The sequence below is a fragment of the Hylaeus anthracinus genome, unplaced genomic scaffold, assembly GCF_026225885.1.
Source record: "Hylaeus anthracinus isolate JK02 unplaced genomic scaffold, UHH_iyHylAnth1.0_haploid 0, whole genome shotgun sequence".
NCBI classification, from domain to species: Eukaryota; Metazoa; Arthropoda; class Insecta; order Hymenoptera; family Colletidae; genus Hylaeus; species Hylaeus anthracinus.
The window spans coordinates 11,463,286-11,488,363 of record NW_026533254.1 but is presented as its reverse complement, the minus strand read 5'-3'; the positions used below and the strand labels follow the sequence as shown (position 1 = coordinate 11,488,363).

The 25,078-nt window shown below is 40.8% G+C and overlaps 1 protein-coding gene across 1 annotated transcript in view; it reads left to right on the top strand.

The window, feature by feature from the left end:
• LOC128894936 (cadherin-89D) overlaps window positions 1-9,036 on the top strand; it is a 45,466-nt gene extending 36,430 nt beyond the window's left edge. The window contains exons 15-23 of the mRNA XM_054157046.1: window positions 745-957; window positions 1,347-1,435; window positions 1,504-1,587; window positions 1,671-1,739; window positions 2,068-2,271; window positions 3,875-4,078; window positions 6,006-6,170; window positions 6,761-7,122; window positions 7,775-9,036. Coding sequence (XP_054013021.1) covers window positions 745-957; window positions 1,347-1,435; window positions 1,504-1,587; window positions 1,671-1,739; window positions 2,068-2,271; window positions 3,875-4,078; window positions 6,006-6,170; window positions 6,761-7,122; window positions 7,775-7,806 — 1,422 coding nt within the window. The 3' untranslated portion in view covers window positions 7,807-9,036. The remainder of the gene's footprint in view (window positions 1-744; window positions 958-1,346; window positions 1,436-1,503; window positions 1,588-1,670; window positions 1,740-2,067; window positions 2,272-3,874; window positions 4,079-6,005; window positions 6,171-6,760; window positions 7,123-7,774) is intronic.
• The last annotated feature ends 16,042 nt before the right edge of the window (window positions 9,037-25,078 follow it).

The following is a 25,078-nucleotide window of genomic DNA, read 5'->3' as shown; positions in this document are numbered from 1 at the left end:
GAATGGTAGAAAATTGTGTTATTGCTGTTCGGGAAATTGTAGTTATTGCGCGGACATGGTGGAAGGTTATGATTTCCGCGTCTGTAAAGTGTCTTAAATGAAACGCGAACTGGAGCTATTATCTCGTATTTTCTCAACGGCGACCGATTGTCGCTTTGAAGGACCATGCGTCTGGCTACCAACTGCTAAAAGACATTTACCAAAGACCTCCTGCAGGGTTGAATTACGCTTCAACGAGAGTTGTATCCAAGATACTCAGTTACATAAATGATACTCATCTTTTTGTGACTTCTGGAACTTATGTTCCGAAGTAAGATGACTGCTCCGCGATAGATCTCTTTTCCAGTACACTTATATTATCGATTCGATAATGATTGATTTCGTTTGCAGATGAACGATAATTGACATAATTTCCAGCTTGAACGAAAATAACACTTATGATTATTGTATTAGTTTCTGAAAGCAGCGTACCTTTGTTAAGACTCTATCGAGTGCAATGTCCACTTATTTCATTTTTATAACACTTCTATTTTTTTTGAATAATTTCAACTTTATTTCTAAAATGGCAAGCACTGATCCATCGATATTATTTATGAAGGCTGACTAGAAATTCGAAACGGTTGTCAAGTAGTACGAGGAAAATGTTGAATAATGATAGCAAGAACACTGTGCACAGGTGTCGTAAAATAATGGATACAGATTTCTGATGAAAAGTGAATGATTGATGGAAATGAACATTCACAGGCGGAGGATCCAGACGAGGGTGCAAACGCCGAGATCCGCTACCAAATTCTTGGCCGAGAAGACGCCCCGCGATTCGCCATTGACCCACTTAGCGGTCAAGTACGATCCGTGGCGAGTTTTGGCCGTGACGCTGGACGCGTTTTCGGGTTCGACGTCAAGGCAACCGACAGACGGGGCGCCGATAACGGTCGTAGCAGCATCGCCAACGTCTTTGTAAGTCCCTAACCGCATTATGTCGCGTTTCATTTGACAATGTTAAGGAGGCACCTTCTATTTCTAAACAACGCTTATATTTTGGATTTTTTTTTCGGATGACACAAAATGAATAAAACAAATATGTCATACATATGTCCATAATGTGTATCTCGAAGAGTATTTCTGCCGATTTTCATCGGACTATGTCAATCAGTATGGAAAACATAAACGCTCTTGTAAGAGGCTATCAGTATTTCTGAGTCACAGTGTGGATGGAATTTCCCGGTAAAAATTGAATTTAATCGTAATTCGTTTCTACTCGAATTTAAAGTAAAAATTGTCCCTTGCAAATGGGAATTAGTATAGCTTGTTTGTCCCTTCTGTTATCTATTGGTGTTTGCCCAAAGGTGTACGTGCTGGATGACCAAAAACAGGTCGTGATGGTCATCGGTCGAAGACCCATGGACATAGAGCCGCAACTCGAGAACATCACTGCGTAAGTACAACGTAGTCCAAGTTGAAATGAAAAATTCATTAAATAAATATTCCATTCGTATTAATTAGAGTGCTGCACAATGTGACGGGACTGGACGTTCGAGTGAGAAAGCTGGAGCCACACATTGAGAAGAATTTGATCGACGCCACGTCGTAAGCGATCCAAGCTCTATAAGATTTTTCAATTGTGCATGGAAATTCGATTTTACGATATAATAAATGTTCTTTGCTTTCAGTACTGACGTTTATCTTTACGCCATCGATCCTCACTTAAATGTCATGATTGACATGGATACCTTACACAAGTAAGTGGTCTAGTAATTACTTCAGAAAATGATTTCTCAGTAATACCACAAATTCATTGAGATCTAATTCCATTCATACAAAATGGAATTAAAATAGTCATTTATTTTACTTAATTCTCACTTAGTTAGTTCGGCTATTTAAAATCAAGAAACGTAGAACTTATCTTATTTGCTGGTTAACACCATTTAACGAGTAAAAATGAAATTCACCAGGAGTATACAATAGGATAGATCATGATGATTAAAATAAGTCAGCGTATTGACCCGGACAGAAAAGTCAATCACGCTTTTAATTCATTCTCTGTGTATTTATAACTCACCCTTTCAGCGTGTTCCACAAAAAGAAGATGGAGATTAAGCGCGAATTGGACGAGTACGATATCCTGGACATCGCTGGCAGCGCCCCTCGAAGAGGTAGTCAACGTTACCTGTTATCCACTCTCGAAGTAGGCGTCGTGGTGCTTGGATGCGTCATCTTCGTGGGCGCCCTCGCCACCGCCCTGTGCATCACGTGTGTTCGTCGAAATAAACGGTATGAGACTCACGACTTTGCATGATTTGCATTACATCTGATCTTTGTTTAACTTTGGAAACATTTTTCATATTCGACGAACAGGATAAATATTAACTCATAAGTACAATCTGCTTACAAGGACTCTAACACTTCAGCGCTTTACTAGAAATTAGTTCCTAGTAAGTAGGCTCCTGCTTCTTTTGATACAACTTTTAATAAAACTCTCTGGATCACCTTGTACATGTATAGTAATTTCTTCTCTCGCATTAAGCCAAACAACACGCTCTTGAAGTTTCGCTCATTAAAGTTCGGACCTGATTCATGAGTTTAATCCTCGACTGATTACAGTTTGTTCGAAACGATTCGCGCGGTTTTTTCGAACTTTTTTTTCACAGGAAACTTTTCAATTTGTTACGATATTCTGTATTCGAAGGGCGTCTTTCAAAAGAAATTTTAGACAATTTGAAACATGACAATCTCATGAAACTGAGATAAATGATTTTATTTAAATTATGCCAGCTATGTTAGTCTGATATGGCTATCACTCTCTATAAAAAAAAAAAAAATTATATTGCAGAGAACTAAAGATCATCTGCTAGATCGAACTCAATGACAATTCAAATCAAATTATCATCGAGTTAAACGTTTATTATAACATAATCACGATTATGTAAAATCCTGGTATGTTTACACTGGCTGTCTTCCAGTGGGACCAATATTTATTCTATATATTATTAAAAAGGAGGCGATTGTTTATACAAAAATACATCGAAAATGTGGAATGGCGCTGTATCCTACTAGGCTTCGTTATCGAGAAAATTAATACAAAATATTCGTGGAGTTACGTGTCTACGTACCTGATTAAAGTGTCTGACCATTACTCACGGTATCTACAGGCAGCACTATTTGCCAGCATTGATCGCGTTATACTATTATTTGTTTCAATCGGTTTGAACTAGTTGGGAAGTAATAAGATCGACAGAAAGCGGACAATAACACGCCATTATCGACGTTTAGAAACACCAGTACAAGTAGAATTAGCGTGCAATGGTCAGACACGGTAGCCAAGTCGTACACGATCGCACGTGTACCGTATTAACATACAAAATTAATTTTCTTTGGAACAACGACCCGTGTACACAAAATTTCATTCTACATTTTCGACCACCGTTTCCACAAAGAATTACCCCGAGATTAACCTCGATTTTTGGTGTCACGATTTTGTATATACCCTGTGTACACGAACACTCCGAAGTCTCATACGAGTCACAAAAGGTTCGCTGTTCCTTCCCTAAACTACTTACTAATTTTCTATGTAAAAAAAGATAATCCTCTCATGACAAAGTGGTGAATTGAATATGAACAATCATCATTTGCATGCAAGAATAGAGAAATTAGATCCAATGGTTGCTTGGTGATTAATAACGATTAATAATTATTTAATTCTCATTTAAAATATGCTCAATCGGCTGACTCGGTAGTCGTAATATTAATGGTTCGTGGATTCGCGCAATAATTAATACTAGGATCGAATCGTCCGTAATCGAGGCTTCTACTAATTTTCGACGATCGCGGAGCGAGACGTCCGTTCTAAACGGAGTTCCTGAATTTCACCCGTTAGTCGCAAACGTCGGCAGAAAGCAATGTTCTCGACGACCAGCCCGATTGGATTCGCATTGGCAGATCCAGCGGGAACGCTGCAGAAACCGCCGCTTTTCCCGACCTTCGTCGACGGCCTTCACTACGACCCTGAGCCGTTCTGCACCGACATGTCGAGGCGACAGAGCATCTGCGAGCACGGAGCCAACTGTGGCCGCTATCACGCGTAAGTTCATCAATTGACATTACCGTTTTGTTTAGGACCCTCGCGATCCCTCATCGACGAACGCATTAACCATTCGTGTGCGTAGAGGCAGAATCACGTTTCTCGATGATCCGCCGAGACCTTGCGGTCTCGCGCTGGATACTGCCGCGATATCCCCCGCGTTACAGTTATTTAATAGCTATCTCAAATTTGTGCCAGCGATTAAGTAAATAATCGGTTGACACAAAGAGTTCAAAGAGGCGTGATCTATTCTTTTCATCTTATGGTAGAAACGTTTTCGAGATGTAATTCTGATCTTTTCTGGTATATGATTGTTTATTGTTGATACTGTTAAATATATGTGTAGGAGTCTAAACGAAAAATAACGTTTTTTGTTCTTATACATTTCGTGTTCTTATTTGACTCCTTATTGTTGGGTATGGGAGGCGCGGACACTACATATGTAACTTTTATTTTCATATTTCCAAGTATTAATAATATATATATAAATATTTTTGAGAGAATACCTGCGGTAGAATTGAAAGTGGAGGGAATTCACTCTTTACAGTGAATAGTAAATTAATTGAGATTGGTCAAAGAGATGAAATAATCAAAATTGTTGTTTGAAAAAGCAGTAGTCTGACTGTGAAGTGCACGCAGAGTCGTAATAACAAATTAATCGCTGGAAAATATTGTTCTAAAGTATGTGCGACGGTGGCTTTGGTGATTCGAGTACTGTAAGTAGTATTCCCGCGTTTATGGTCAGACAGTGTTCGCAAGAAGTGAACTCGGCCTACACGAAATCTTGAATTCTTTAATCTTCGAATTGTTGTTCCACTCGTTTTCGAAATGGTAGCAATTCAATTAACTTTTATTATTATTTGCTACGTTATTAATTAAAATTCAGATCGGAAATTTAATTTTACAACCAAAGCAGAATTTTACAATTCAAGATTCTCAGTTTACCACCAATTCTGAAATTTTCTGAAAAACGGATGGTGTTCTAAAGTTTTTGAATATTCCCCGCATTTCAATATTTTTCACTCTTACACGTACGTCGAAAATAACGACGACCGATAAATTCCGCGAGAAATCGAACGACCTTCCTCGTGGAGCGTATTTCGGTGTGAGCACAATCGCGCATTGTTGCCGACCTTCCATGTCGTTCGGTGCTCGTCCCGTATCCAAGAATATCAGCGAACGCTAGTGATGGGACCAATTCAGTGACATAATCATCAATACCGATTGGTATCGATTCCCAAACATTTAGCGACGAGGCATCGAACGTGTACCAAAACAAATAGTCATTGGAATCGGAGGGATGCCCATGAGCAGATCAGTGAAATACACATTAATATCGATAGGTATAAATTCTCAGCTCGTAGTTGGGCTCCTTTCATGCCTCGCGTGCTGTGATCAGTACTCATGGAATTCTCAGTTGCCAAACTCAGAACTTTTGTTTCCTTAAGAAGAGAATTGGTAGAGTGACTAGAGGAGTCACGTAAATTTTGATATATTTGCAACTCTAATTCGCTATAACCCTCCTCGAGTTAATTCTTCCACTTGCTAGAGGTCAGTAAACAGCTTCAGAAGCAGCTAGTACACAAAACCATTCACTTACCCTCGATGCCTCCACTACCTTCGTTCTCGAAGACGCCAACAAGCAGATGCCAAATTTAATACAATCGATGCATGTCGACGCAACAAGATTCGTGACGTCAACGTTAGCGTCCAAACACGTCTCAGTCCCATCGCTAGGGAACGCGAGGTACGCGGGCCGATTCGCCGTGGCAGCCGAGGAATTAAATAAAACCGCGACAGAAGGGAATGCATTTATTATGAAAGCATTCCCTCGACCGGCGAGGTCGGTCAGCAATATACCAAATATTGTATCAGGGAATTTCCATATCTTTCGCGATGTCGATGCTAGAGCTGGGGGTGGTTGCAGGACGGGCGGTAGTAGTAAGCACGCAGGGAGGACGACAGGGACCCCGAAAGGCCTCGAGGCATCCGCGACGTCCTTGCATTCCAGCGGTCAGGATTCTGGGATCGTGGCGCGCGCCTCCTGCCACTGCAGTCACTCGTCGAGCCCCTCCAGCGGCGAGAGCAGCAAGTAAGTCGAATTACTTACGGAGCTATTCGTGCTATCTAAATTGAAAAGAGTTCGGGCCAGATCGATCGGCCATTCTTCGCCCCCGACCGGGACAGGAGCCCGGGATTCCCACGCGAGCCGGTCAGAGTTTCAATGAGAATACCACGGGGATCCCAGCTAGAGTTCGACATTTCCGAACACGCGGGAATCTCGAAACCCTGGACGGGACACCCTTGGTTTCCTCAGCTGAGACGAGATTCACGAGGGGGATCTTCAAATTCAAGTTCCAGATTGATCATTGAAAAACATCGAGTCCATGAGACTCTGTAACACGTCTTTCTTTTAATCTTACTCCTTCTTTTCTGTGTATCAAGCTCTATTCTATACTTGGCAAATAACTCATCTATCTACAATTCGCATGAAATTTTATACCTCTCCTCCGAGAATGTTTGGAGACTGTAACTTACTGGCTCTTCTATTTAAAAAAAAAGAAAAAAAAAAGAAACTTCTACAGTATTGACACCTAGCGAAAGAGATGCATATTTCTGTATACAATATTTTCCACCCTGTCTACTATTTACGCGCAGTTTCCTGTCTCTTATCTTCAACAGCGGTTACGAGGACTCCCTGAAGTCTCTGCAGCGACGGGAAAGGGGAAACGACGTCTCCCGAGGCAACCACGACACGTTGAGCGTGGTCGGAAGACGCGCCAATCAGGCAACCTCCAGGAGGCGGCAGCGCTTCAACTCGCTCTCGAACGGGGAATTCGCTTACTCCCAGGAGATGACGTTACAGAGGGAGCAACGTTGTTGCGTCGGGACCGAGAAGAGACGGAAGAACGAGGGGATACAGCGCGAGCACCGTCGCGCCCATTCCGAGGCGGAAAACAATATCACCGAGACGGTGATACACGAGCATCCCGGAACCGAGATCTCACTGTCGAGCTCATTGCAAAATACGTCGAGCCTTCACGGTGAGTTCCTTTCAGCGTGCTCGAGATTTCATCGACATTTCCGCGGAGACGGAGAAACGCTTCGAGATGAAATGATGAGATACGTTGTGAATTATTGAGTCGATGGCATTTGTGTAAGGTGGCCTTTTACAATAAGACGTGCTGGTAGAAGGGTTGATGAAGCATTTGAGGTCGGAGGGCACTTTACGGAGGGAATTTTGTTGAAGTGATAACCTCCCGAACGTAAATTAATTTTAAAATGTTGAATATTTCTTTTGACGCTAGTCGTTCGTGCTGACTTTTATCCGTATAAAGAGATAAGCGTATAGAAATAATAATAATACTTTATTTACGAGTGATATGTCCTTGATATCAAATACAATAACAAAAACTATAAAATATACAGTCAGTCCAATACGTATTCGTACCCTCGAAATTAAATGATAGGCTCGACGATTCCAAATGAATTTTTCATTATAATTATAAGCATATAAATGAATAAACTTTAAACATATATGTACAATGAACCATTTATTTGGAAACATCAAGCCTGTTATTTAATTTAAACAAATGTCTTCGATAGATTTAGAAGGTCTAATTAATTTTAGCAAATCGTCTTCACTTCTTACAGCATTACTTCGGTGAAAATAAGAATTGAAATCGTTGTTTTCAGGTGCAACGAGGAGCAGCCACATGCTGTATTAACGACAGCGAGACCTAGGGGATGGAGAACTTCCGAGGGGGAGAAAGATAATAGTCTTCCTGGCCATGAGTTTTCTTATTGTCCATAGCATTGCCCGTGCAAGCCACGTGGGTTTTGTCCGCGTTCCCCGAACGTTATTCCTGTGTCCCTTCTTGCACGTTGTTTCACTGTGACGAGCGATACGATTAATTCCGTTCGATCATCCGCGTTGCACTGCGAGGATATCGTTTCTGTCTTAACGAATGGCGGCCGTTTGTCCTCCGACGCGCGTAGGACGATTGAAACGTGGATCGATAAATTTCGGGGACAGAGATGCACGAGGGTGAGAGAACAGTTGCTGTTCGGTATAGTATTTATTTTATTGTCTGAAACGATCACTGCGATTAGTCAAGAATCACTTTCCACTCAGAACGGTGACTTTAGAAGTGAATTAATTCTTTTTGGCAGAAGATACGTGTAACGCTTTCGTGCAAAGATGCGTTTGCTCGGAACTTGATCGATTTTTCGAATCACGTTGCGAATTAGAAGAATTTCGTACGACTGATAAGAGTTATATTATTAAGAAGTTACCACTACGAAACGAAGAACCGGGTAGGAACAACACGTTCACGATTCGCGAGTTACTTCCTGTTTTAGGCGAAGGTGTAGTTACGCAAAATGTGTCATCACGTTACCAAAGTACTCGTCATTAATTCGAAAATCACTCATTCCTGTAAATACGCGAGAAAGGTTTATCGGTACTTTGAGATTCATTGTTATTCTTTTCGTACGTGTTGTATTCGTTAGTACTATTATTATTCTTTTCTACGCGATATGAATATTATTTATCATATAAGAATGTTCTTGTAACATGTGAATGTATACGGTATATAATTTGCGTCGAAAGTTGAGCGAATATTATATATTCAAATTGTTATAAAAAAAATAATGTAAATTATTCAAATACAGAGAATATAAAACATTGGATGTTATAAGTACGAATTTTTACATTACTTATTTTTTAATGTACTTTTCTCTGTTTGGAAAATGGATCATCGATCGTTTGGATGATCGCTCCGCGAATACACGAATTCTGTATCGTACATAGCTGTCAACGAACATAACTAATATATTTAAAAACCACTGTAAGAAAGTGTAACATATGTATGTAATAATGTATAATTTATACCGCGATCCGAGAAGGCTCGATAAGAAGTAACTGTGTTAATAAATCGTTAATAAAGGCAATCACCGTAAAACAACGGTCCCCCAATTACGACACTCTCCCCCCCTCCCCGAGCTCTGATTTCCGTAGAGCAAATTATACTTTCATCGATGACCGTAGAATGCATATAAAATCAATAGTCCACTTGCGACGAGAGAAACGAACCTTTCGCAATCAACGTTACAATTGCCAGCCAACAAAGTGGCTTCGTTTCATCCGGTCTGTGTTCCTCTTTCGCCCTCTTCGACTCCGTTCTCGATAGACCCTCCATCGAGTGTAGCTGGATTTATGAGACGAACACGTGGGATTGCCATTTTTGTGGATTAATTTACCAGTCGATTTCTTCACGCGACTTTGACGAAGGATTTCTTTTTAAAAGTGATTTTCGGATAACTTAAAAAGAATTCTTGTAGAACGAGAATACTGCTAGTACGATCGAGTACTTACAGCCATTTCCATGAGTATTCGTATATCTATCGAAGAAATTTGTCTAATTTAAACGAATGCTTCATGTTTCCAGATAAATTTGTAATTGTAACTATGTACATGTGTGAAGTTTATTCTTGTACATATTTATAATGGAAAATTGATTTGGAAACATGAAGCCCTATCATTTAAATTAGACAAATTTCATCAATATACGTAGATGGTACGAATTTTTATGGGACAGATTATATGTAGCACAATCGGTTACAGAAATTTTCACTAAAAATTCCCAGTATCAATTGCCAGGTTCGCAGAGCTAAGATGAGAAAATGTGTTTATCATCGTTCTAATGAGCCCACTAATTAGGATCGATGGGGGGTCCATTGAAAAGGAGAAATGGGAAAATTTATTTCGACTTTGTAATTCAAGGTGAATGGCTCTTTTATTGTTTCTAAGTGTTCTCCTGGCCTAGTGAATGAAAACTTCAGAAGGAACCATCTGGTTCCTCATTGTTCTCGACTCCATTCGCTATAGACCCTCTATTGAGTAAGGCTGGATTTATGATGTGAACCACGTGGTATTGCCATTTCTGAGTAATGGTATTGTACTTAACACTAAATCTACCAAAGTTGGTGGATACCAATTATACATCCAACTATGTATATCTTTGTAATTAGAAAGAGGAATGGCTAACTAATTTATCTATCAAATTAATTCCTTTTAATAATAATTGTCCCTAGAAATTGCACTAAAATTATTGCCCCAGGAAGAAATTTGAAAGATTAAATCGACCAGCTTGGCAATTTTAATATAAAGCTTTTCTTTGCAAGTGTAAACACACTTTAATACAACCCCTCGGTCGTCCCATACAGAATGATCATTTTTTTCAATTATGTTTAAAAGGAAGGTTCCTTCAGAAAGTACAAATCAACGCGTCACATATATTTTCTAAGAACTAACGACGTAACTCTGTCGTTCCCAAGAACAGTGCTCGAGGTAATCCTCCCGAAAATCTCCGCGCGAGATCATCCGGACCATTTCACGATCCCGCATCACTATACTGGAAACGTACGCGTGGTTCACCTTGCTCCCGCGATTGTTCATGGAAAACGGCCCTTGTGTAGACGCCACCCTCGACGATTCTTCTTCGTTCCTGTCACCGTTGCATTTCCATCGGCCGCGATTCTTCGGAGGAACTTGAGAACTCCTTCGCCCAATTGCTGCCGTTTCAATGCCACTGTCACCAGCCGCCAAGGACCCTCGTCGGAGGGAGGGGATCCCCGTGATCTAGAACGCGGCTCACTCGCGGTCGCTTTGTAATAGATTCAAGGACCGCCGATCGACGATATATCGGTGACACCGTGGGACCAGGAATCTCCTCGCACGATTCATTTGGTCGTAATTAAAACACCCACGCTGATTTGATCGCGGCGGATGGAGATTCCTGAGGCGCCCAAGCGTCACCGAGAATTACGCTGCGAAGGTGACCTTGCGTGTCAAGGTCGCGGGACACGCGTCTCCAAGATCCCTCTGAAAAGTTTGTGCTTTTGTGTATAAACGAAGTTTCGTGACTTGGGAGGATTATGCTCGTAGTGTTTATAGTGGAGATTAAGTGGCGTCTTACTAAGTGTAAGTGTCAATTCCGAGTCTAGATTTATCTAAGGTTCTTTTTTTTAGAATGTATGTGAGACGAAGTCAATACGTGGTCAAGATTGAAATATGATTTCAAGATTCACGTTACTTAAATTTTTTTTAAGTTGTAATGGAGATGAGTCTGTTCGGAAGTTAATGTGGATTGGCGTGTACACAAGACTGAGTCGAGACGATGACTTACTATGGAAGACCAAATGTCCAAAGAGTGATGTTCTTGCTTAGAAGATTATTTAAGACTACGTATTATTTAAACTCACTAATTTAACACTATCTGTTCTAGAATGTGCTTGAGACTATGATTATTCGAGTCCAGTCTCACGTTGTCACTACTCACCCTTCCGAGACTCCTCTAAGACATTTTCAGAATGTGTCGAAGACCACGAGTAGCCACTGAACTTTTGAATTCCAGCAATATCAAAAGTCTCGGACTTCGGTAGTGCATTCTATTAAAGAGAAAATTTAATTTAAAAAAATTGCCTAATAAATAAATGCATCAATGATGACCAGAGTCGAAGACAACAGTTCAATTTAAAAATCTGTGAAAAGTGGACCGCTTCGTGCAACCTTACCCTACTACCCTTGGTGTCTGCTACCTTCGAACAGTGAAAACTGGTGGAAATTCGGTCACGTCATTGAGCACGATTTTCTATCGGCCGTGGAAGCGATACCAGGGGGAGGAACTCGGCCCGAAAGGGATGAAAGGGTCGAAGGGGGTAGAAAAGATGGTGTCGCGGCGCGGAAAAGTAGCGTTACGGGGGTCGTTGTGTGCGATGTGTGCTAATTCTTCGGAAGGCCCTCGTAAGAGGCCGAATAAATCATCTGTAAATGGGTTAGGTTGTAATTGTTCCACCCACACGTCGGGCAATCGTGTCGGAGGATGTCAGGGACGCTCGCCATGAGAATCGAAGGGGCGGAGAGGGGTGTGCTGCGACTACATCGTGTAAAACACGTGTGTCGCGATCTCTATTAGACCGCGGTAATTTCCATAAACTATCCTAATTTCCACTTACGTTTTGTCAATTTTTCTCCCGAAATTGGATTTTTAACGCTCGTATACGGAAGCCGTTTGTTTCCATTTCCAGGCTATGGCTTTTTGGGATCCAATTAATCGCACTGTTGTTTCTGCAAACTGCCGCGATATGTGTGGACATATTTTCTGGATCACTATCTTCTTTTCTGTTTCATTTACGAACGATAAATAGTTTTACCGATGTACAACTTTAAACCAAACGTATCGATGTTCTTAACCAGCGTCGAAGCAAGGAGGGCTCGCCTCTTTCCCAAGATTAATTAGTCCAGAATCTGGCAGGTCGAATAGAGCCAATTTGTCGAACGATTGCTTCTTTTCCATCCTGTTTAGAGGTACACTGTCTTTAAATCTTTCTTTTTCCGGCCGAGTGAAAGAAAAGGTAGTAAAAAGCGAAGGAACCAAGTGAAAATTCGCGAGGAAAAAGACCTCACCGACGGGATTGTCGCGCATCGGGTCGTAAATCATTTTCGAAGGACAAGAGCGCCGGGGCGATTTTCGCGAAGAGTATCGCAAATTCGAGTAGTAACTGCGTTGGAAATTTGACGTGGGTTTGATTTATTCGCCGCGACGAATGAAACTGTGAGTGGGGATACTGACGCGTTCGAGAACTACTTGAGCCGATATTAAAAAGGGGCCTGGGCTTATAAATCCACCTGTCTCGAATCCCTCCAAGTTCTACGACGGGAAGTTACTTCTTTAACAAACAGGCTATTTATTTTTTAACATTCTTAGGAGTGGAAAACTCCGAGATAGATAGATTCATCAAATTTTGATAGCTATCTACATATTAGGTTGTCCGAAAAGTTTCTTTCGTTTTATTAATAACTAATACATGCACAATATTTTATGTTTTATGTTACATTACTGAATTGTGCACGATTTATTTTGCTCCGTTACTGTTACAACATGAATATCTATGAAATTAGATCGTCTATTTATATAAACACGACCACATAAAATAATTGAGTGCAACTAGCGAAAGAAACTTTCGGGACAACCTAATACATAGAAGGTACTAACAGGTTTCGAAGTGTGATCACAATTTACAGATTCATCTACCAGTTAGGAACTTGGGTACTGTGCGTACTGTCAACTCCGAGGTTCGTAAGGAATTGAAAAAAATGTCAACGTTGTCAGCCTTTTCGAGCGCCACTCGATTAGCTGCAACCTTACAAGTCCTCCAAGTCTCCGATTATTATCCGAGTAGCAACGAATTTCTTACATTTTTAGTAATGATACTCATTTTTGACACCCCGTACAGACCTCAGTTACCGTTACACCACGTTCGTGTGTTCTGAGCGCAATCCTCGAAGCCCAGAGCAAAGCAGTCGATGCCATGGCGTGTCCGTCATGGTCAATCACAACTGGAACACAGCTAACACAATCTCAGGTTAGACTCGGTGTATCCACAAGACGCATGCTTGTTACGTGTGCTCGTAACGAGGGCTTCGGGCCAATATATCGCAAATATCGATTGTAATCAGTCGCCGCTGTTAATCTTTAGCTACGCGTCCCCCACGCCGCTTTACACGCTGGTTAATTGGAGACGTTGCGCATTCATGGATCGACGGTTTGCTTCGAGCAGCAGAATCGTATGATTGGATACTTGGTTACAATTTTGACGTAAGGTACTGTAATATCGCGGCTTCCATGCCCAAGAATAAGGAGTCAAACATGAATACGAATTGTAGGCTGCAGGTCGCGTAGAAAAAATATACATGTCGAATTGTTTTTCACCTCCTTTGTTTTAAATGGATCGGTATATCTTAAAACGAGTTCAACGACCTATTACACAAGGTCATTGATGGTCATAGAAAATAGAGAAAGGCGATAATACTTACTGGGTAATCGGTATTACTCGCGACGAATCATTGTTCGAACGATCCGACTCGTAATAGCGAGCTAATGGCTGCGAACTTCTATTATAATAAGATCTTTAGATATAGATTAGTAGGGACAACAGCAAGGAGTCAGGGATCTACAAAATTCCATTTTCATTTTCAGTGTCTCGTCATGAAGGTATCGGAGACCAGCCTGCACCACGACGAGGAAAAAGACATAGACGAACTCCCATCCATTGCGCGCAGATCACAAGGGCCGAGAAACCTCGTCCCAGAAGATATTTTCGCTCCAGCGGATAAATCGACTGTTAGGGCACGGTGTGGGCGGATGCGACGGTCTCGCCACACGTCTGATATTTTCGTAAAATGAGTTTTAGTCGCTCGATCGGGCCGAAACGAATCGAATTACCCAGCAGTTAATAGGATAGCGATGAGGTGTCGACTGGCTTAAAAGGAGGACGATTAACGCGCGACCTTGACCCTGGGGCCGCGATCCCTTGGGATTCCTGGAGACTGATATTGGCGAGGGATTGCACTTTCGCGCAAAATGGAGGAAGGAAGGAGTCGATGGGGAGAGGGCGACGAGCGGGACAGGGACGGGGGACTGATGGAAAAGTCGGAAGCTTGCCCTTGCTCCCGTCACGGAATAAGTAGCTAATATTTCACCGGAGTATTCGAATAACGCTTGGAAAGACGGCATCGTGCAAACCGAGACGATGTCGTCGAACACGTGCCGCTTGAAGAAGGTTGCAACCTTCAATTTGATCTCGAAGACGCTCGAAATCCTCCCGCGGCTTAATATCTTCTGCTCCTCCTTGGTTCGAGGATCGACCCGAACACGGGGGTTGGAGATCCGATTGAATGTTTTTTTTTTTTTTTTTTACCGTGCCCCGCTTTTCAGCACCATCGTTCTCTCCAAGACCGCTGCCAAGTGATTTACCAAAGGCTTCTTCGGCGGTTAGTCTCCGCTAATTGTTGTTCCAGGCTGGATCAAGAGGAAACAGTCGAGGGTGTAGTCCAGTGTCTCTTGAAATCGAAGAACGTGATCCCAGGGAGAGGTGAAATTAAATTCCTTGTGTAGTAAAATTGTGGACAGATAGATTAATTAGTGGAATTTAGTGTTTCGTTTAGATTCGTTGTCTCTGTCGCTTGGTGACAACAGGTGGTGGATAATACCGATAACTGAACCGACACCTCCGTTTATCGATTCACTCACATTTTATTATAAGTTGTTGCCGGAACAAGGACTGCTTCGAGATTCCGTAATACGACACTAGATCACGGTTAACACAGACTAAACGGACTCTTTATTCAATTGGTAAAAACCTTTCGGATATAATTCGCTCGAAGTGTGAACACAACGAATGCTGCTTCGCATCTAAAATCCAGCCAGCTTAAACAATAACATAGACGACACAGTGGTAGGACAAGTGGCCATAAGATCGAAAAATGTGCGCAGGTGATAATAACTTTGGAGGACGGCGTATCTCCGCAGCTGTGTACTCCGTTACTACCAGATTCCGGAAAAATTTTTATAACGAGCTCGGAAACCAGGACAATGGACACCTATTACGGGTGGTTCTCGGGCTGGTATCATTTTGCCAAGTACTCGCGGTTAGACCTTATCCTTCGCCTCTAAATTAAAACTATACGTTTCGTCTGTGTACTGTTTGGCCCCAAAAACGGTCTCGACGCCGTCACATTCTTCGCTCCAAGGTTTCTACAAGGTTCCCCGACTCGTAAAATGTTTCATACACAACGTCCAAATGTCCGAATACAACGCAACAAGCTGTTCAACCCCTATGGCGTTCACTCGATCAAAAATAAAATCTCGAGCGGACTCTCACGGAATAGAAAGAATAAAAGTGGCTGATCGGATCAGCCTGGTGTTTCGTTGGAATTAAAATATATTTCTACTGGAGAGTGTCTCCGCTTTCCAGGGAATCAGCGTCCGCTGTCGGCGACAGCAGTAGCTAAATAAGCGAGGGGCGAGCGCTGAGAGAATGTGCATTCGTCGAATCGTAAGGTTAAACGAAGTTAATTCTTAAAGATGTCAAGGATGCTCGAAGATCACGGAATACTTTCTTTTCCGCGGATTCCTTCTTGATCCGAGGGCCGATGAGCGAGGAAGAAAAGCGTCGGGAGAGGGCGGGGGGTAGAGCGAAATTAAAAACCTGCGCAATCGAAACGGGACGCCCCGCCGTCTAGTGTAAATCTATCTTCAAATGGAACAAGAGCGGAGGCCAGGTTGTCGAGAACTTTCGATGCCCCCGGGGTAAAATCGAAGGCTGCAGCCTTCCCTCCGCATTAAAAGCGATTCCGTCTAGTTTCGGGGAAGGGGGAGGGGCAGTCTTGGAACATTATTCAAATACTTCGAGTTATTTATAAATTACGGTATACCCTGGTCATGAAAAATGCAAAGGGTGAAGGGGATGAAATTAAGTACAGCGAGTTCTTCACTAATACATGGCTGGACTTTGAAACTGCAAGGGTGAAAGAAAGGGTGTCTTGATGTCTACTGGCGAGGAAATTTAAAAAATTGGATATTTATTGTGTGTGCAATTATCGGAATGTATTAGTTTTGTAATATTTTCCCACCTTTCTGGCACAGTCATTACACCGTCACTGTAAAATTTCTGTAGACTTTTTTTTTATTAAATATTGGCTCAGTGTCCAACACGAACATATGGGATGATCTAATATTATTTACATATGGGCGTGTTGCTCTTGATTTACTAAATAATAGTTTTGATATTACTAAATGAATTTTTAATTATGAATATGTATACGAATAAGCTTATACACGTATATATTTATATATACATCAAGATATTGTAGTGTCCGCGCCTCCCATACCCAACAATAAGGAGTCAAATAAGAATACGAAACATAGGGTACGGGATTGGTCGCGTAGGTAAAGCGGTCGACTGTGGATCCGAGAATCGTGAGTTCTCGAATCCCCGTGCCTTATTTTTCGTTTAGACTCCTACGATATTTATACAAATATGCACTTGGAAACATCAAACCTACCATTTAATTTAAACAAATTTAATAGATATGGAGGGTACGAATATTTATAGGATTGACAATGGTGTTTTAATGTAAGATTAAATTCTATGATCAATTATTGGGGTTTTCAACGTTAGAGGTAATCATTTTTCAATATTACGAATTCAAGCGAGAACTGTTTTGTTTACGACGAGATTCCCATGGAAATATTCTTCTTTCATAAGTGCGATGCTTCGAGCCAGTAATTTATGCATTTCGCTTTCATTCCGAGCAGTCCTATCATTTCCTAAAGCATTTCAGGGAAAGATGTCCGCAATCAGATTAAATCACGGGAAGTTATGAATACGATTCGCGAGACCGTCCGAATTCTTCTGTCCATTCTCCATCGGGAGAACCATCTTAAAGTATTAAAAAAGAAAAAAAAGACACTCGATGGAAACTTAGCCCCGCGTAACACGTTCTATCACTTTCCAAAACCAAATTAAAAGCGAGAATCGGAGCCCAAACGAAAAGTGACAGCGATATTTCATTCTGCACGTTCAAGGACTCCGATTGCAGCCCGAGGGCTGAAAAAATATGTTTCCACCGCTGGTCTTCCGCTTGTTAAACCAGCCCTCGTCGCGTGAATATTATCGCAGAATCAGACGCAATTCCGACGGTGTACAATTCCAGACGAATCAGGGCCCGTGACTAACGACGAAGATCACGCTCTTCGGTGTCACCTTACGACCTTGCGTCCTCGACTTCGCGAGGCTGCGATTAAACGGTGATTAATTCGAGGAAGAATCGTGGCCGTTCGCAAGAAGCGCGTAATGGTGGGTGGGCGTCGGAATCTCGGAGTAAAATTAAAATTGAAATTCTTCGCTCAAAGTTTGCGCCCGGGGTTCGGCTATGGCCAATTATTCGGCGCATTCCTGTAGCCGGAAGCGCTGTGGGAGCAATTATTAGGATCATTAGCAGCGGCTATATAGACGTTAGCGTGGCTCGCGTTCTAGAGGAAACCATAATGCTGTCTGAATACCGCTAGTATTGTTTCTCTAGCGGTGATTTTGCGGTCGGTGGCAAATTGGCAATCGGCTCCCGATGCCTCCCACGCGTAACTTTAAGGAATTTGATCGAAGAGCTACGAGTTCGATGGAATGTGAGCAAACTCGTGTGTAATATTTAGTTGACAGAATGTAGGAAAGTTTTTTTTAATGGGTATATTTTGCTGAGAAATACGTGCTCGAAGGATCTTACGGTTTAGGAAGTATAAATTATTTTATGTTAGCACTTTGTCATTAGAATATAAAATGATACATATTTTAAACGAAACTTACCTTGACATAATTCTGCAATAGAATCTGTGTCAAAATTAAATGAACGAAAAAAGTTGTCTCGTACTTGAATAGAAACTTTATGAAAGAAGTTAATTGGTACAAAGCTTCCAACATTTTACAACGGAAGGAGAACTTTTTATTTAATTTAAAAAGGAACTTTAATAAGAAAGTTGAGGAACTTCCGATGTAACCAAAAATTTATTAATATAAGCAGAGAGTTTTAAAAGAAGAAGTTGATAAAAATTGAAAGACTATTTCGATACGTACATAATTTCGTTTGAAGCCTCGCAATTGGAACGAATTTAGTCAAAAAGTTACCGCAACATCCACTCGTAAAAACTGATCCATGTTGTGTCGCAGTGTAAATGAATTTACAGTTGATACGACATTAAACTCCCACCTAAAAAAATGTACCATACGTGAGGGAAGCTGTATCAGGTTTTGTCATTGGGGAGCAAATACGAGGTCGACAATAATCCTTTTATCTGTTTACTCAAGCCGTGTTTACCATTCGAAATGATTGAATGCAATCGAGATAAACGTCCATATCACGAACTGTCAATAACTATCAATAATTTGTCCACCGTGTTGGCTCGTCGCTTTTATCCGCAGATGGAATCTTGAAATTAAAGTACCTGTTTCGAAAAGTAGGAGATGCAACTTCTTTAATTTGAAAAAAAAAAAATGTTATCGACTTAAATGATAAAAATACTTATTATACCATGTTACGAAATAAAGTCATGTTTATAAAGAATTTCCACAAGGTGTTGACTCCTGTTGCATATATATTCCATCGTCATCGTCATCGTTCTAACTTTATCCCTTTACCTTGTAAAATGTAAATCGAACGTCGTAGTTCGCGGAATCTAGGAAGTAGGTTGTTTAACGAAGCCTCATTACTGTACAGGAAATCCTTAAAAACTTATTAGTGAAGCATTCCACATTCCACGATCTCTGATATGAAAGTTACATTTGCCATTTAAAAGTTTTGCAGGTCAACTATAGAATAAGCGATTCTCGATTACGTTCTAATAACGTGTTTCGTTTTACCTGATTCTTTCAATCCTTGCTGTGGCAGAAAAAAATCCTCTCAACAAGTTTCTGGATTGTGTTTCTCAATAATTGTGCGATTCAACAGAATGTTGTATTCCAGTTGTCTTAAAGGATGTTGATCGACGATGGTCAATAGTGCAAATTTTAGTGGTATTTGCATACCCTTGAGACACATGACCTTATTACAGCACATCAGGTTCGTGTAATGATATTTAAGCATGCTCTTTTTGCGAGTCGGTATCAACGATCGAATGGGAATAGTAGAAGAGATGCCTTGAACAGACGAAGACATCAATAATTTAGAGACCACGATGGACGTTGGAGATACGTATTCAGCGTGGCAGACAATTTTCTTATAGCATTCGAGGTCCTATCTGAAATCAGCCATGTTTTCATTACACCGATTTTCTTCCTTTCTTTGTTCGGAACCAGTTTCTTAACGAGAACTAGACGATCAAATTGCCCAAAAATAATGTCCTATTGGGGAATTAATTCCAAGGAATCTAATGCAATTACAGACTTTTACACAGTATTAATATACATCTTAAAGAGTATAACATTATTTCTAGTTATATCAAATTTTTAAAGTGCTCGTTAATTTTTATTAACAACGAGATCACTTCTGTAGAACAAAAAAAATCAATTTTTTTTTTAATCTTCCTTGTATGTCCCCCCTTAAGATCGGTGGGAAGTACTCGATGGCTGGTGTACGGGCCAGTACGTCGTCGACAACCACGACAACGACGACGCTCTAAGATTTATGATCCCAAGTCGAACTTCTCGCCCAGCGTTTCTTACACTGGACGCAGTCGTTGCCTTGAAGCGTCAAACTTCACTGTCACGCTTCATAAGGCGACGAAAAAAATTCCCGAATCACCCAGGGAGCACTCTGGTGATTTTAGATAAAAAGATTGATAGTGTTGTTGAATTTTCATCGAAATTCAAGGCTTGAGTCCTCTTCAAATGCAGTTAGAATTAAACTACATCTTCTTGATATTCTTCTTACGTGATCCTCTGGAAAATTCGAAATTCTCATGTTGAAATAAAATACGTTCCAGAAATAAAATATACTATCTATCATACCACGTAATTCTACTTTCGAATAACCAAAACATGTCGATGGTCCTGAAAATCAGGTCATTCTTCGTCGCAACACTCTTTTCAATTCGGTAATTCTTCTGCACTTGAGGACCATTTGGAATTCATGATCAAGATCTCGGTACACATGGCTCAACGTATGCTAAAATATTCTACGCGTGAAAAAATGCCTTCGACCCTGAACACTCCGGAATAAATTTTCTCTTGCGTCGCAGCAATATTTGTTTGTATTGATCGACTGTTTGCTAAAACATGAATGGAAAACGCATTACGATCGCAGACCGCGCGTCTTTCTTCGAATTTGAACGATGTTAACGATGGCTTATGATGTTTGGCCCGGGATTTTTTCGGCTCGACGTCGTAAACGCTCCATTTTTCGGTACGCTTACGCTGCGTTTGTAGAGTCACAAATGGAGATGCGATCCATTAAATATCATTCGGTTAAATTGCGCGGAACTCGTGTAGCGGAACGATTTATGCAACGGGGCTTTCCTAAATGGCCGTGGACGATGGTTTTCGGCAGTTTCAGTATCTGCCAGTTCCCTTCTAACTCTCCTTCTTCTCCGTCAGTGTCTTCGTCTAGTTTTTGACACACCGTGTATGAAAATAACCAAATTCCTGACGCAAAGTCTGATTAATTCGTTGGGTGACACTTGTAATGAAACCGTTGCAACTTAATATTATCGCAAAACTAATTTTGACGCTTTATTCGGTAGAGCTTAATTTTACCAGAAACAGTTACAGGATAGTTCGGATTAACAATAAAAAAATTTGAGATTTATTCGTCGAACAGATTTTCAGAAATTAATTTCTCGCGTTAATGAGGAGTTTAGATTCGAGAAAAGCGATATAAAATATGGCGGAAAACGAAGAGCGGGCGAGGACGAGAACGATAAAGAGGTGGGGGAAGGGTGGAGAGGGTGTGAGAAATTAATCGAGATTCTAATTGAGTTGCCACTGTAATCACATCTTCGTCGATAATCCCGTACCCAGATAGAATATGTCCACAATTTGGTATCTCATATCCGTTAATTAAACTGAAAACTTCCGAGAGGAGGGAGGAGGGAGAGGGGTAGACGACGCGAATATTCCAGCTGCTTTTAGGTGATCAAGGAAAAGACGGGTGACCATGAAGAGATGAGAAACAGACGGGTGCACGCAAAAAAGAACACCGAACATAGTTGTTTGCAGGCAGGAAATTGAAACAGAAATAATTAGGCATGGCGGGAAAAAGAGAGGGCAGAGAGAGAGGAGATGCAAAAGGCTTTGCAAAATATCGAGGATATCGGAAGGATATGGTAAAATGACTCGTGAAATTTCGTGGGAATCGCAGTTCACTATTATCACGGAAAATTGGATGATTGATAAATCTAGGAAGCCGGAGCACCAGTTTGTTGATATTCGGCGAAGTTGTAGATATTTCAGCAAAATAGAGTGTAATATTGCAAAGTACACAATATTTCAGCATCATAGAACATAATACTGCAAAATATAGAATACTCCAGAATGATACAGCATTTTACATAGTCTAATAACATCATGCAGCAAGATAAAACGTAATTCTACAAATCGCAACGCAGTATAATACAAGATAAACCGGCAAAATAGAGCATAAAACTGCGAAATACAGAATATGTATCCACTCCTTCGGCGACTTATCCGTCGACAATTCAGAAATTCTGCGACATCTATTGGCGTCCGTTTTTACGTGACTGGGGAAAAACGGACGAGTTCTCGCGACAAAGTGTGGGCGGCACGGCAAGAAAACTGGTAACAAAATCGACCGCCAACTCGAGAGGAGAAGCAATATTAGAGGAACGAGATATAACATCACATAATATCTTCCCATCGTCCCTAATCAAATATACGAGTTGTAAAGAAAGCCAATACATACGAGGCTGAGCAGGCATAAACGAAAATCGGTACTCTCCCCACGTTTAAGTGAGTCTACGATATATATATATAAACAATTTTATATAACATAGAATACTTTATAGGTTTGTAATTGATAGAGTATAATTCTATAACTCGCAGAGTACTCTGAATCATTATAATGACAAATTTCCATTTTGCGACATTGAAAAAGATAATTTGATGTTAGACAAAAACAGAATGTATTTATTAGGAAGAATGAGAGCCACTGCTTGCAGTCATAAAGCCACGCGAACGTGATCGTGCGAAGCCGATATAAAATCGATCGTTTGCTACAAAGGAAATAACCGTACAGAGTGTGATGCTGGAAGAGAATGGGATGAACCGAGCAAAAGAGATAGGAAGGTGAGAGATTCAAAAAAGGGCAAAATCAAGCGGAACGTTAAACGAAAAGAAAAAAAAAAAAAATGTTGCCGTTGCACGGTTCGCTGTAATAGCGTTTGATAAAATCTGCTGAGGAAATTGAAAGCTCAGAACTTTCAGCGACCGTGGTTACTTGTTTTTACCTGGTCACGTGAACCGACACAGGATTACTCCACGCGACGAAAGTGAAAATCAATTATCGAATTTCTGAATTCAGAAATACTCGTGGACGGAACATGAAAATATTTATGAGCCTCCGGTTTCTTATTTACTTCGTACGTATATTATTACCATTACCACTGTTGCATTAAATTAAGAAAATTAAAAATAAGACATACTCAAATGGAATAAACAATAAATACGGGCAAATTTTAAATAAATTGAAAATAAAGTGTCATCTAATTGAATACATAGAACCCAAATCTTACAAAATTAAATTAGGCAAAAGGAAACAGAACGTTAGAAATGAATATAAATGAAGAATAAAAAGAACGTACATTAATATCGATCAAAATTACCTTTTCCAGGTTCATCGATCCGAATCGATCGACACGTATCGATTAGTCGCAGTCAAATCGGCGAGTGGTTTCCTTTAGACGAATTTACGAGGTGTCGAAGTTCGTGACACGTATTGGTCGAGGATGTTACAGTGCATGCGGGCCGTTGCTCCTTCGAAACAATTCATTCAAAGGTGCAGGAGTTTCCCTGCATTGCGGGCTTTTATTTTCAGTCGGCCGAACGTTCCGTGGGGTACGTGCTTCCAGATCGATCCTGCGTATTTCCTAGGAATCACGAAACGCAGCTTGAGTCCCAACCGAGGGAACTTCTTCGTTTTCCTGTCGCGTCGAAAGACGGGAGGAATCTTCGAGGCGTGCAGAACCGATCCACCCTTCGATCGATCGACGCGCGCGATGCAAAATTCAATTCGAATCGACCTGCTGGGAGGAATCCGTGAATACATGTCCACGGGTTGTTTATTGGTTCTTCCGTTACACGAGGAACTTGAAGACGATTCACTGTCCGATCAACAGTAGAAGATGTTATGTCTGCGTTGAGAATTCTCGGGTACGTTTGATTTACGACAAGAGAGGGATGCTTTTGGTAAATGTATTACAAAATCATAGAAAATTCTATTTTTAATATGATGATGAAGGATTCTATGTTTTATAGAGCCTCAGAATATTTTATAATTTATAGAATTGTAGAGTATAGCACATGGCAAAATTTAAACTACATTTTCAAGTTAATAAAACATAGTGTATCTATTAAATATTATACATAAACTAACCAACGTGAGTAAATCGTAATTTTCCAAGGATAATCAACCTGCCAGTAAAAACTTGCATACCCATTCAACCGTATGATGTAATTAATCATCCCACAAAGTCTCTCAGGCCTCGTTTCCAGTGTTCTTTGGAAACTTGGGAGAAATAAATTCCCCCAAAAACACGATAGAATGTAAGCCAAGATATTTCACGGACACCGACAGTCGAACTATAACGAAATCCTATCGAGCTTGGGATTCGGGTCTCGAGCAAAATGAGTTAGGTATCCGCGATGGGTTGTAGAAAACGAATTACCAACTCGGAAGTTCGGCTAGAGAACCCCGGACGAAGAATCGGGAAGTGGAATCATTCACTGCTTCTTCCGCGACATTTCGTCTTAGAAGGAAACCGAGTGCTGTGACGGAATATAAAAACTTACGCGACGAATGCACAATACTTACTCCCACGTACGTGTCATATGGAGTTTCATGCGAATATCGGACGGAGGAATGGATCCTATCGCTTGGTGAATTAAGCAGCCAAGGACTTCCAAGGCCACTCCATGGACACCATTTTGTAACCTTCGAAACATCAAGGGATTTCTGGACGGTTGGACCGTGAGTCGTTTTCGAAAGTAGTCATTCCTATCTTTCTTATGAAATTTGACATGATTGGCTCCTTCATTGGAGAGGGGATTTCCTGTAATTAAATATGATGGTTAAGGTTGAGGTTCTCTGTTATACGATTCGCATCATGTCGTCGACATCGTCGTCAAAACACTATTTTAAAAAATAGCTCTATACAAACAAAATACACGTGTCATCTGTTTCTGTAGATTTGTTTACACCTGATCAAATATTTTTTCAGCTTCAGTTTTTCAGAATTTAGCTAATTCAATCAAGATTTCATAGGAATTTTGTTATGTGGACGATTTGACGTAAAGGCTTCTATTGGAATATTATTTTCAATTCCTAGAAGCAAGTGCGTACCTGGAATATCCGTGTCGAGAACCACCGCGCATTAATTACTGTAAATAACTCGCGTAGCTTACGTAAATATTGTTACCGCGAATGAAATAGTT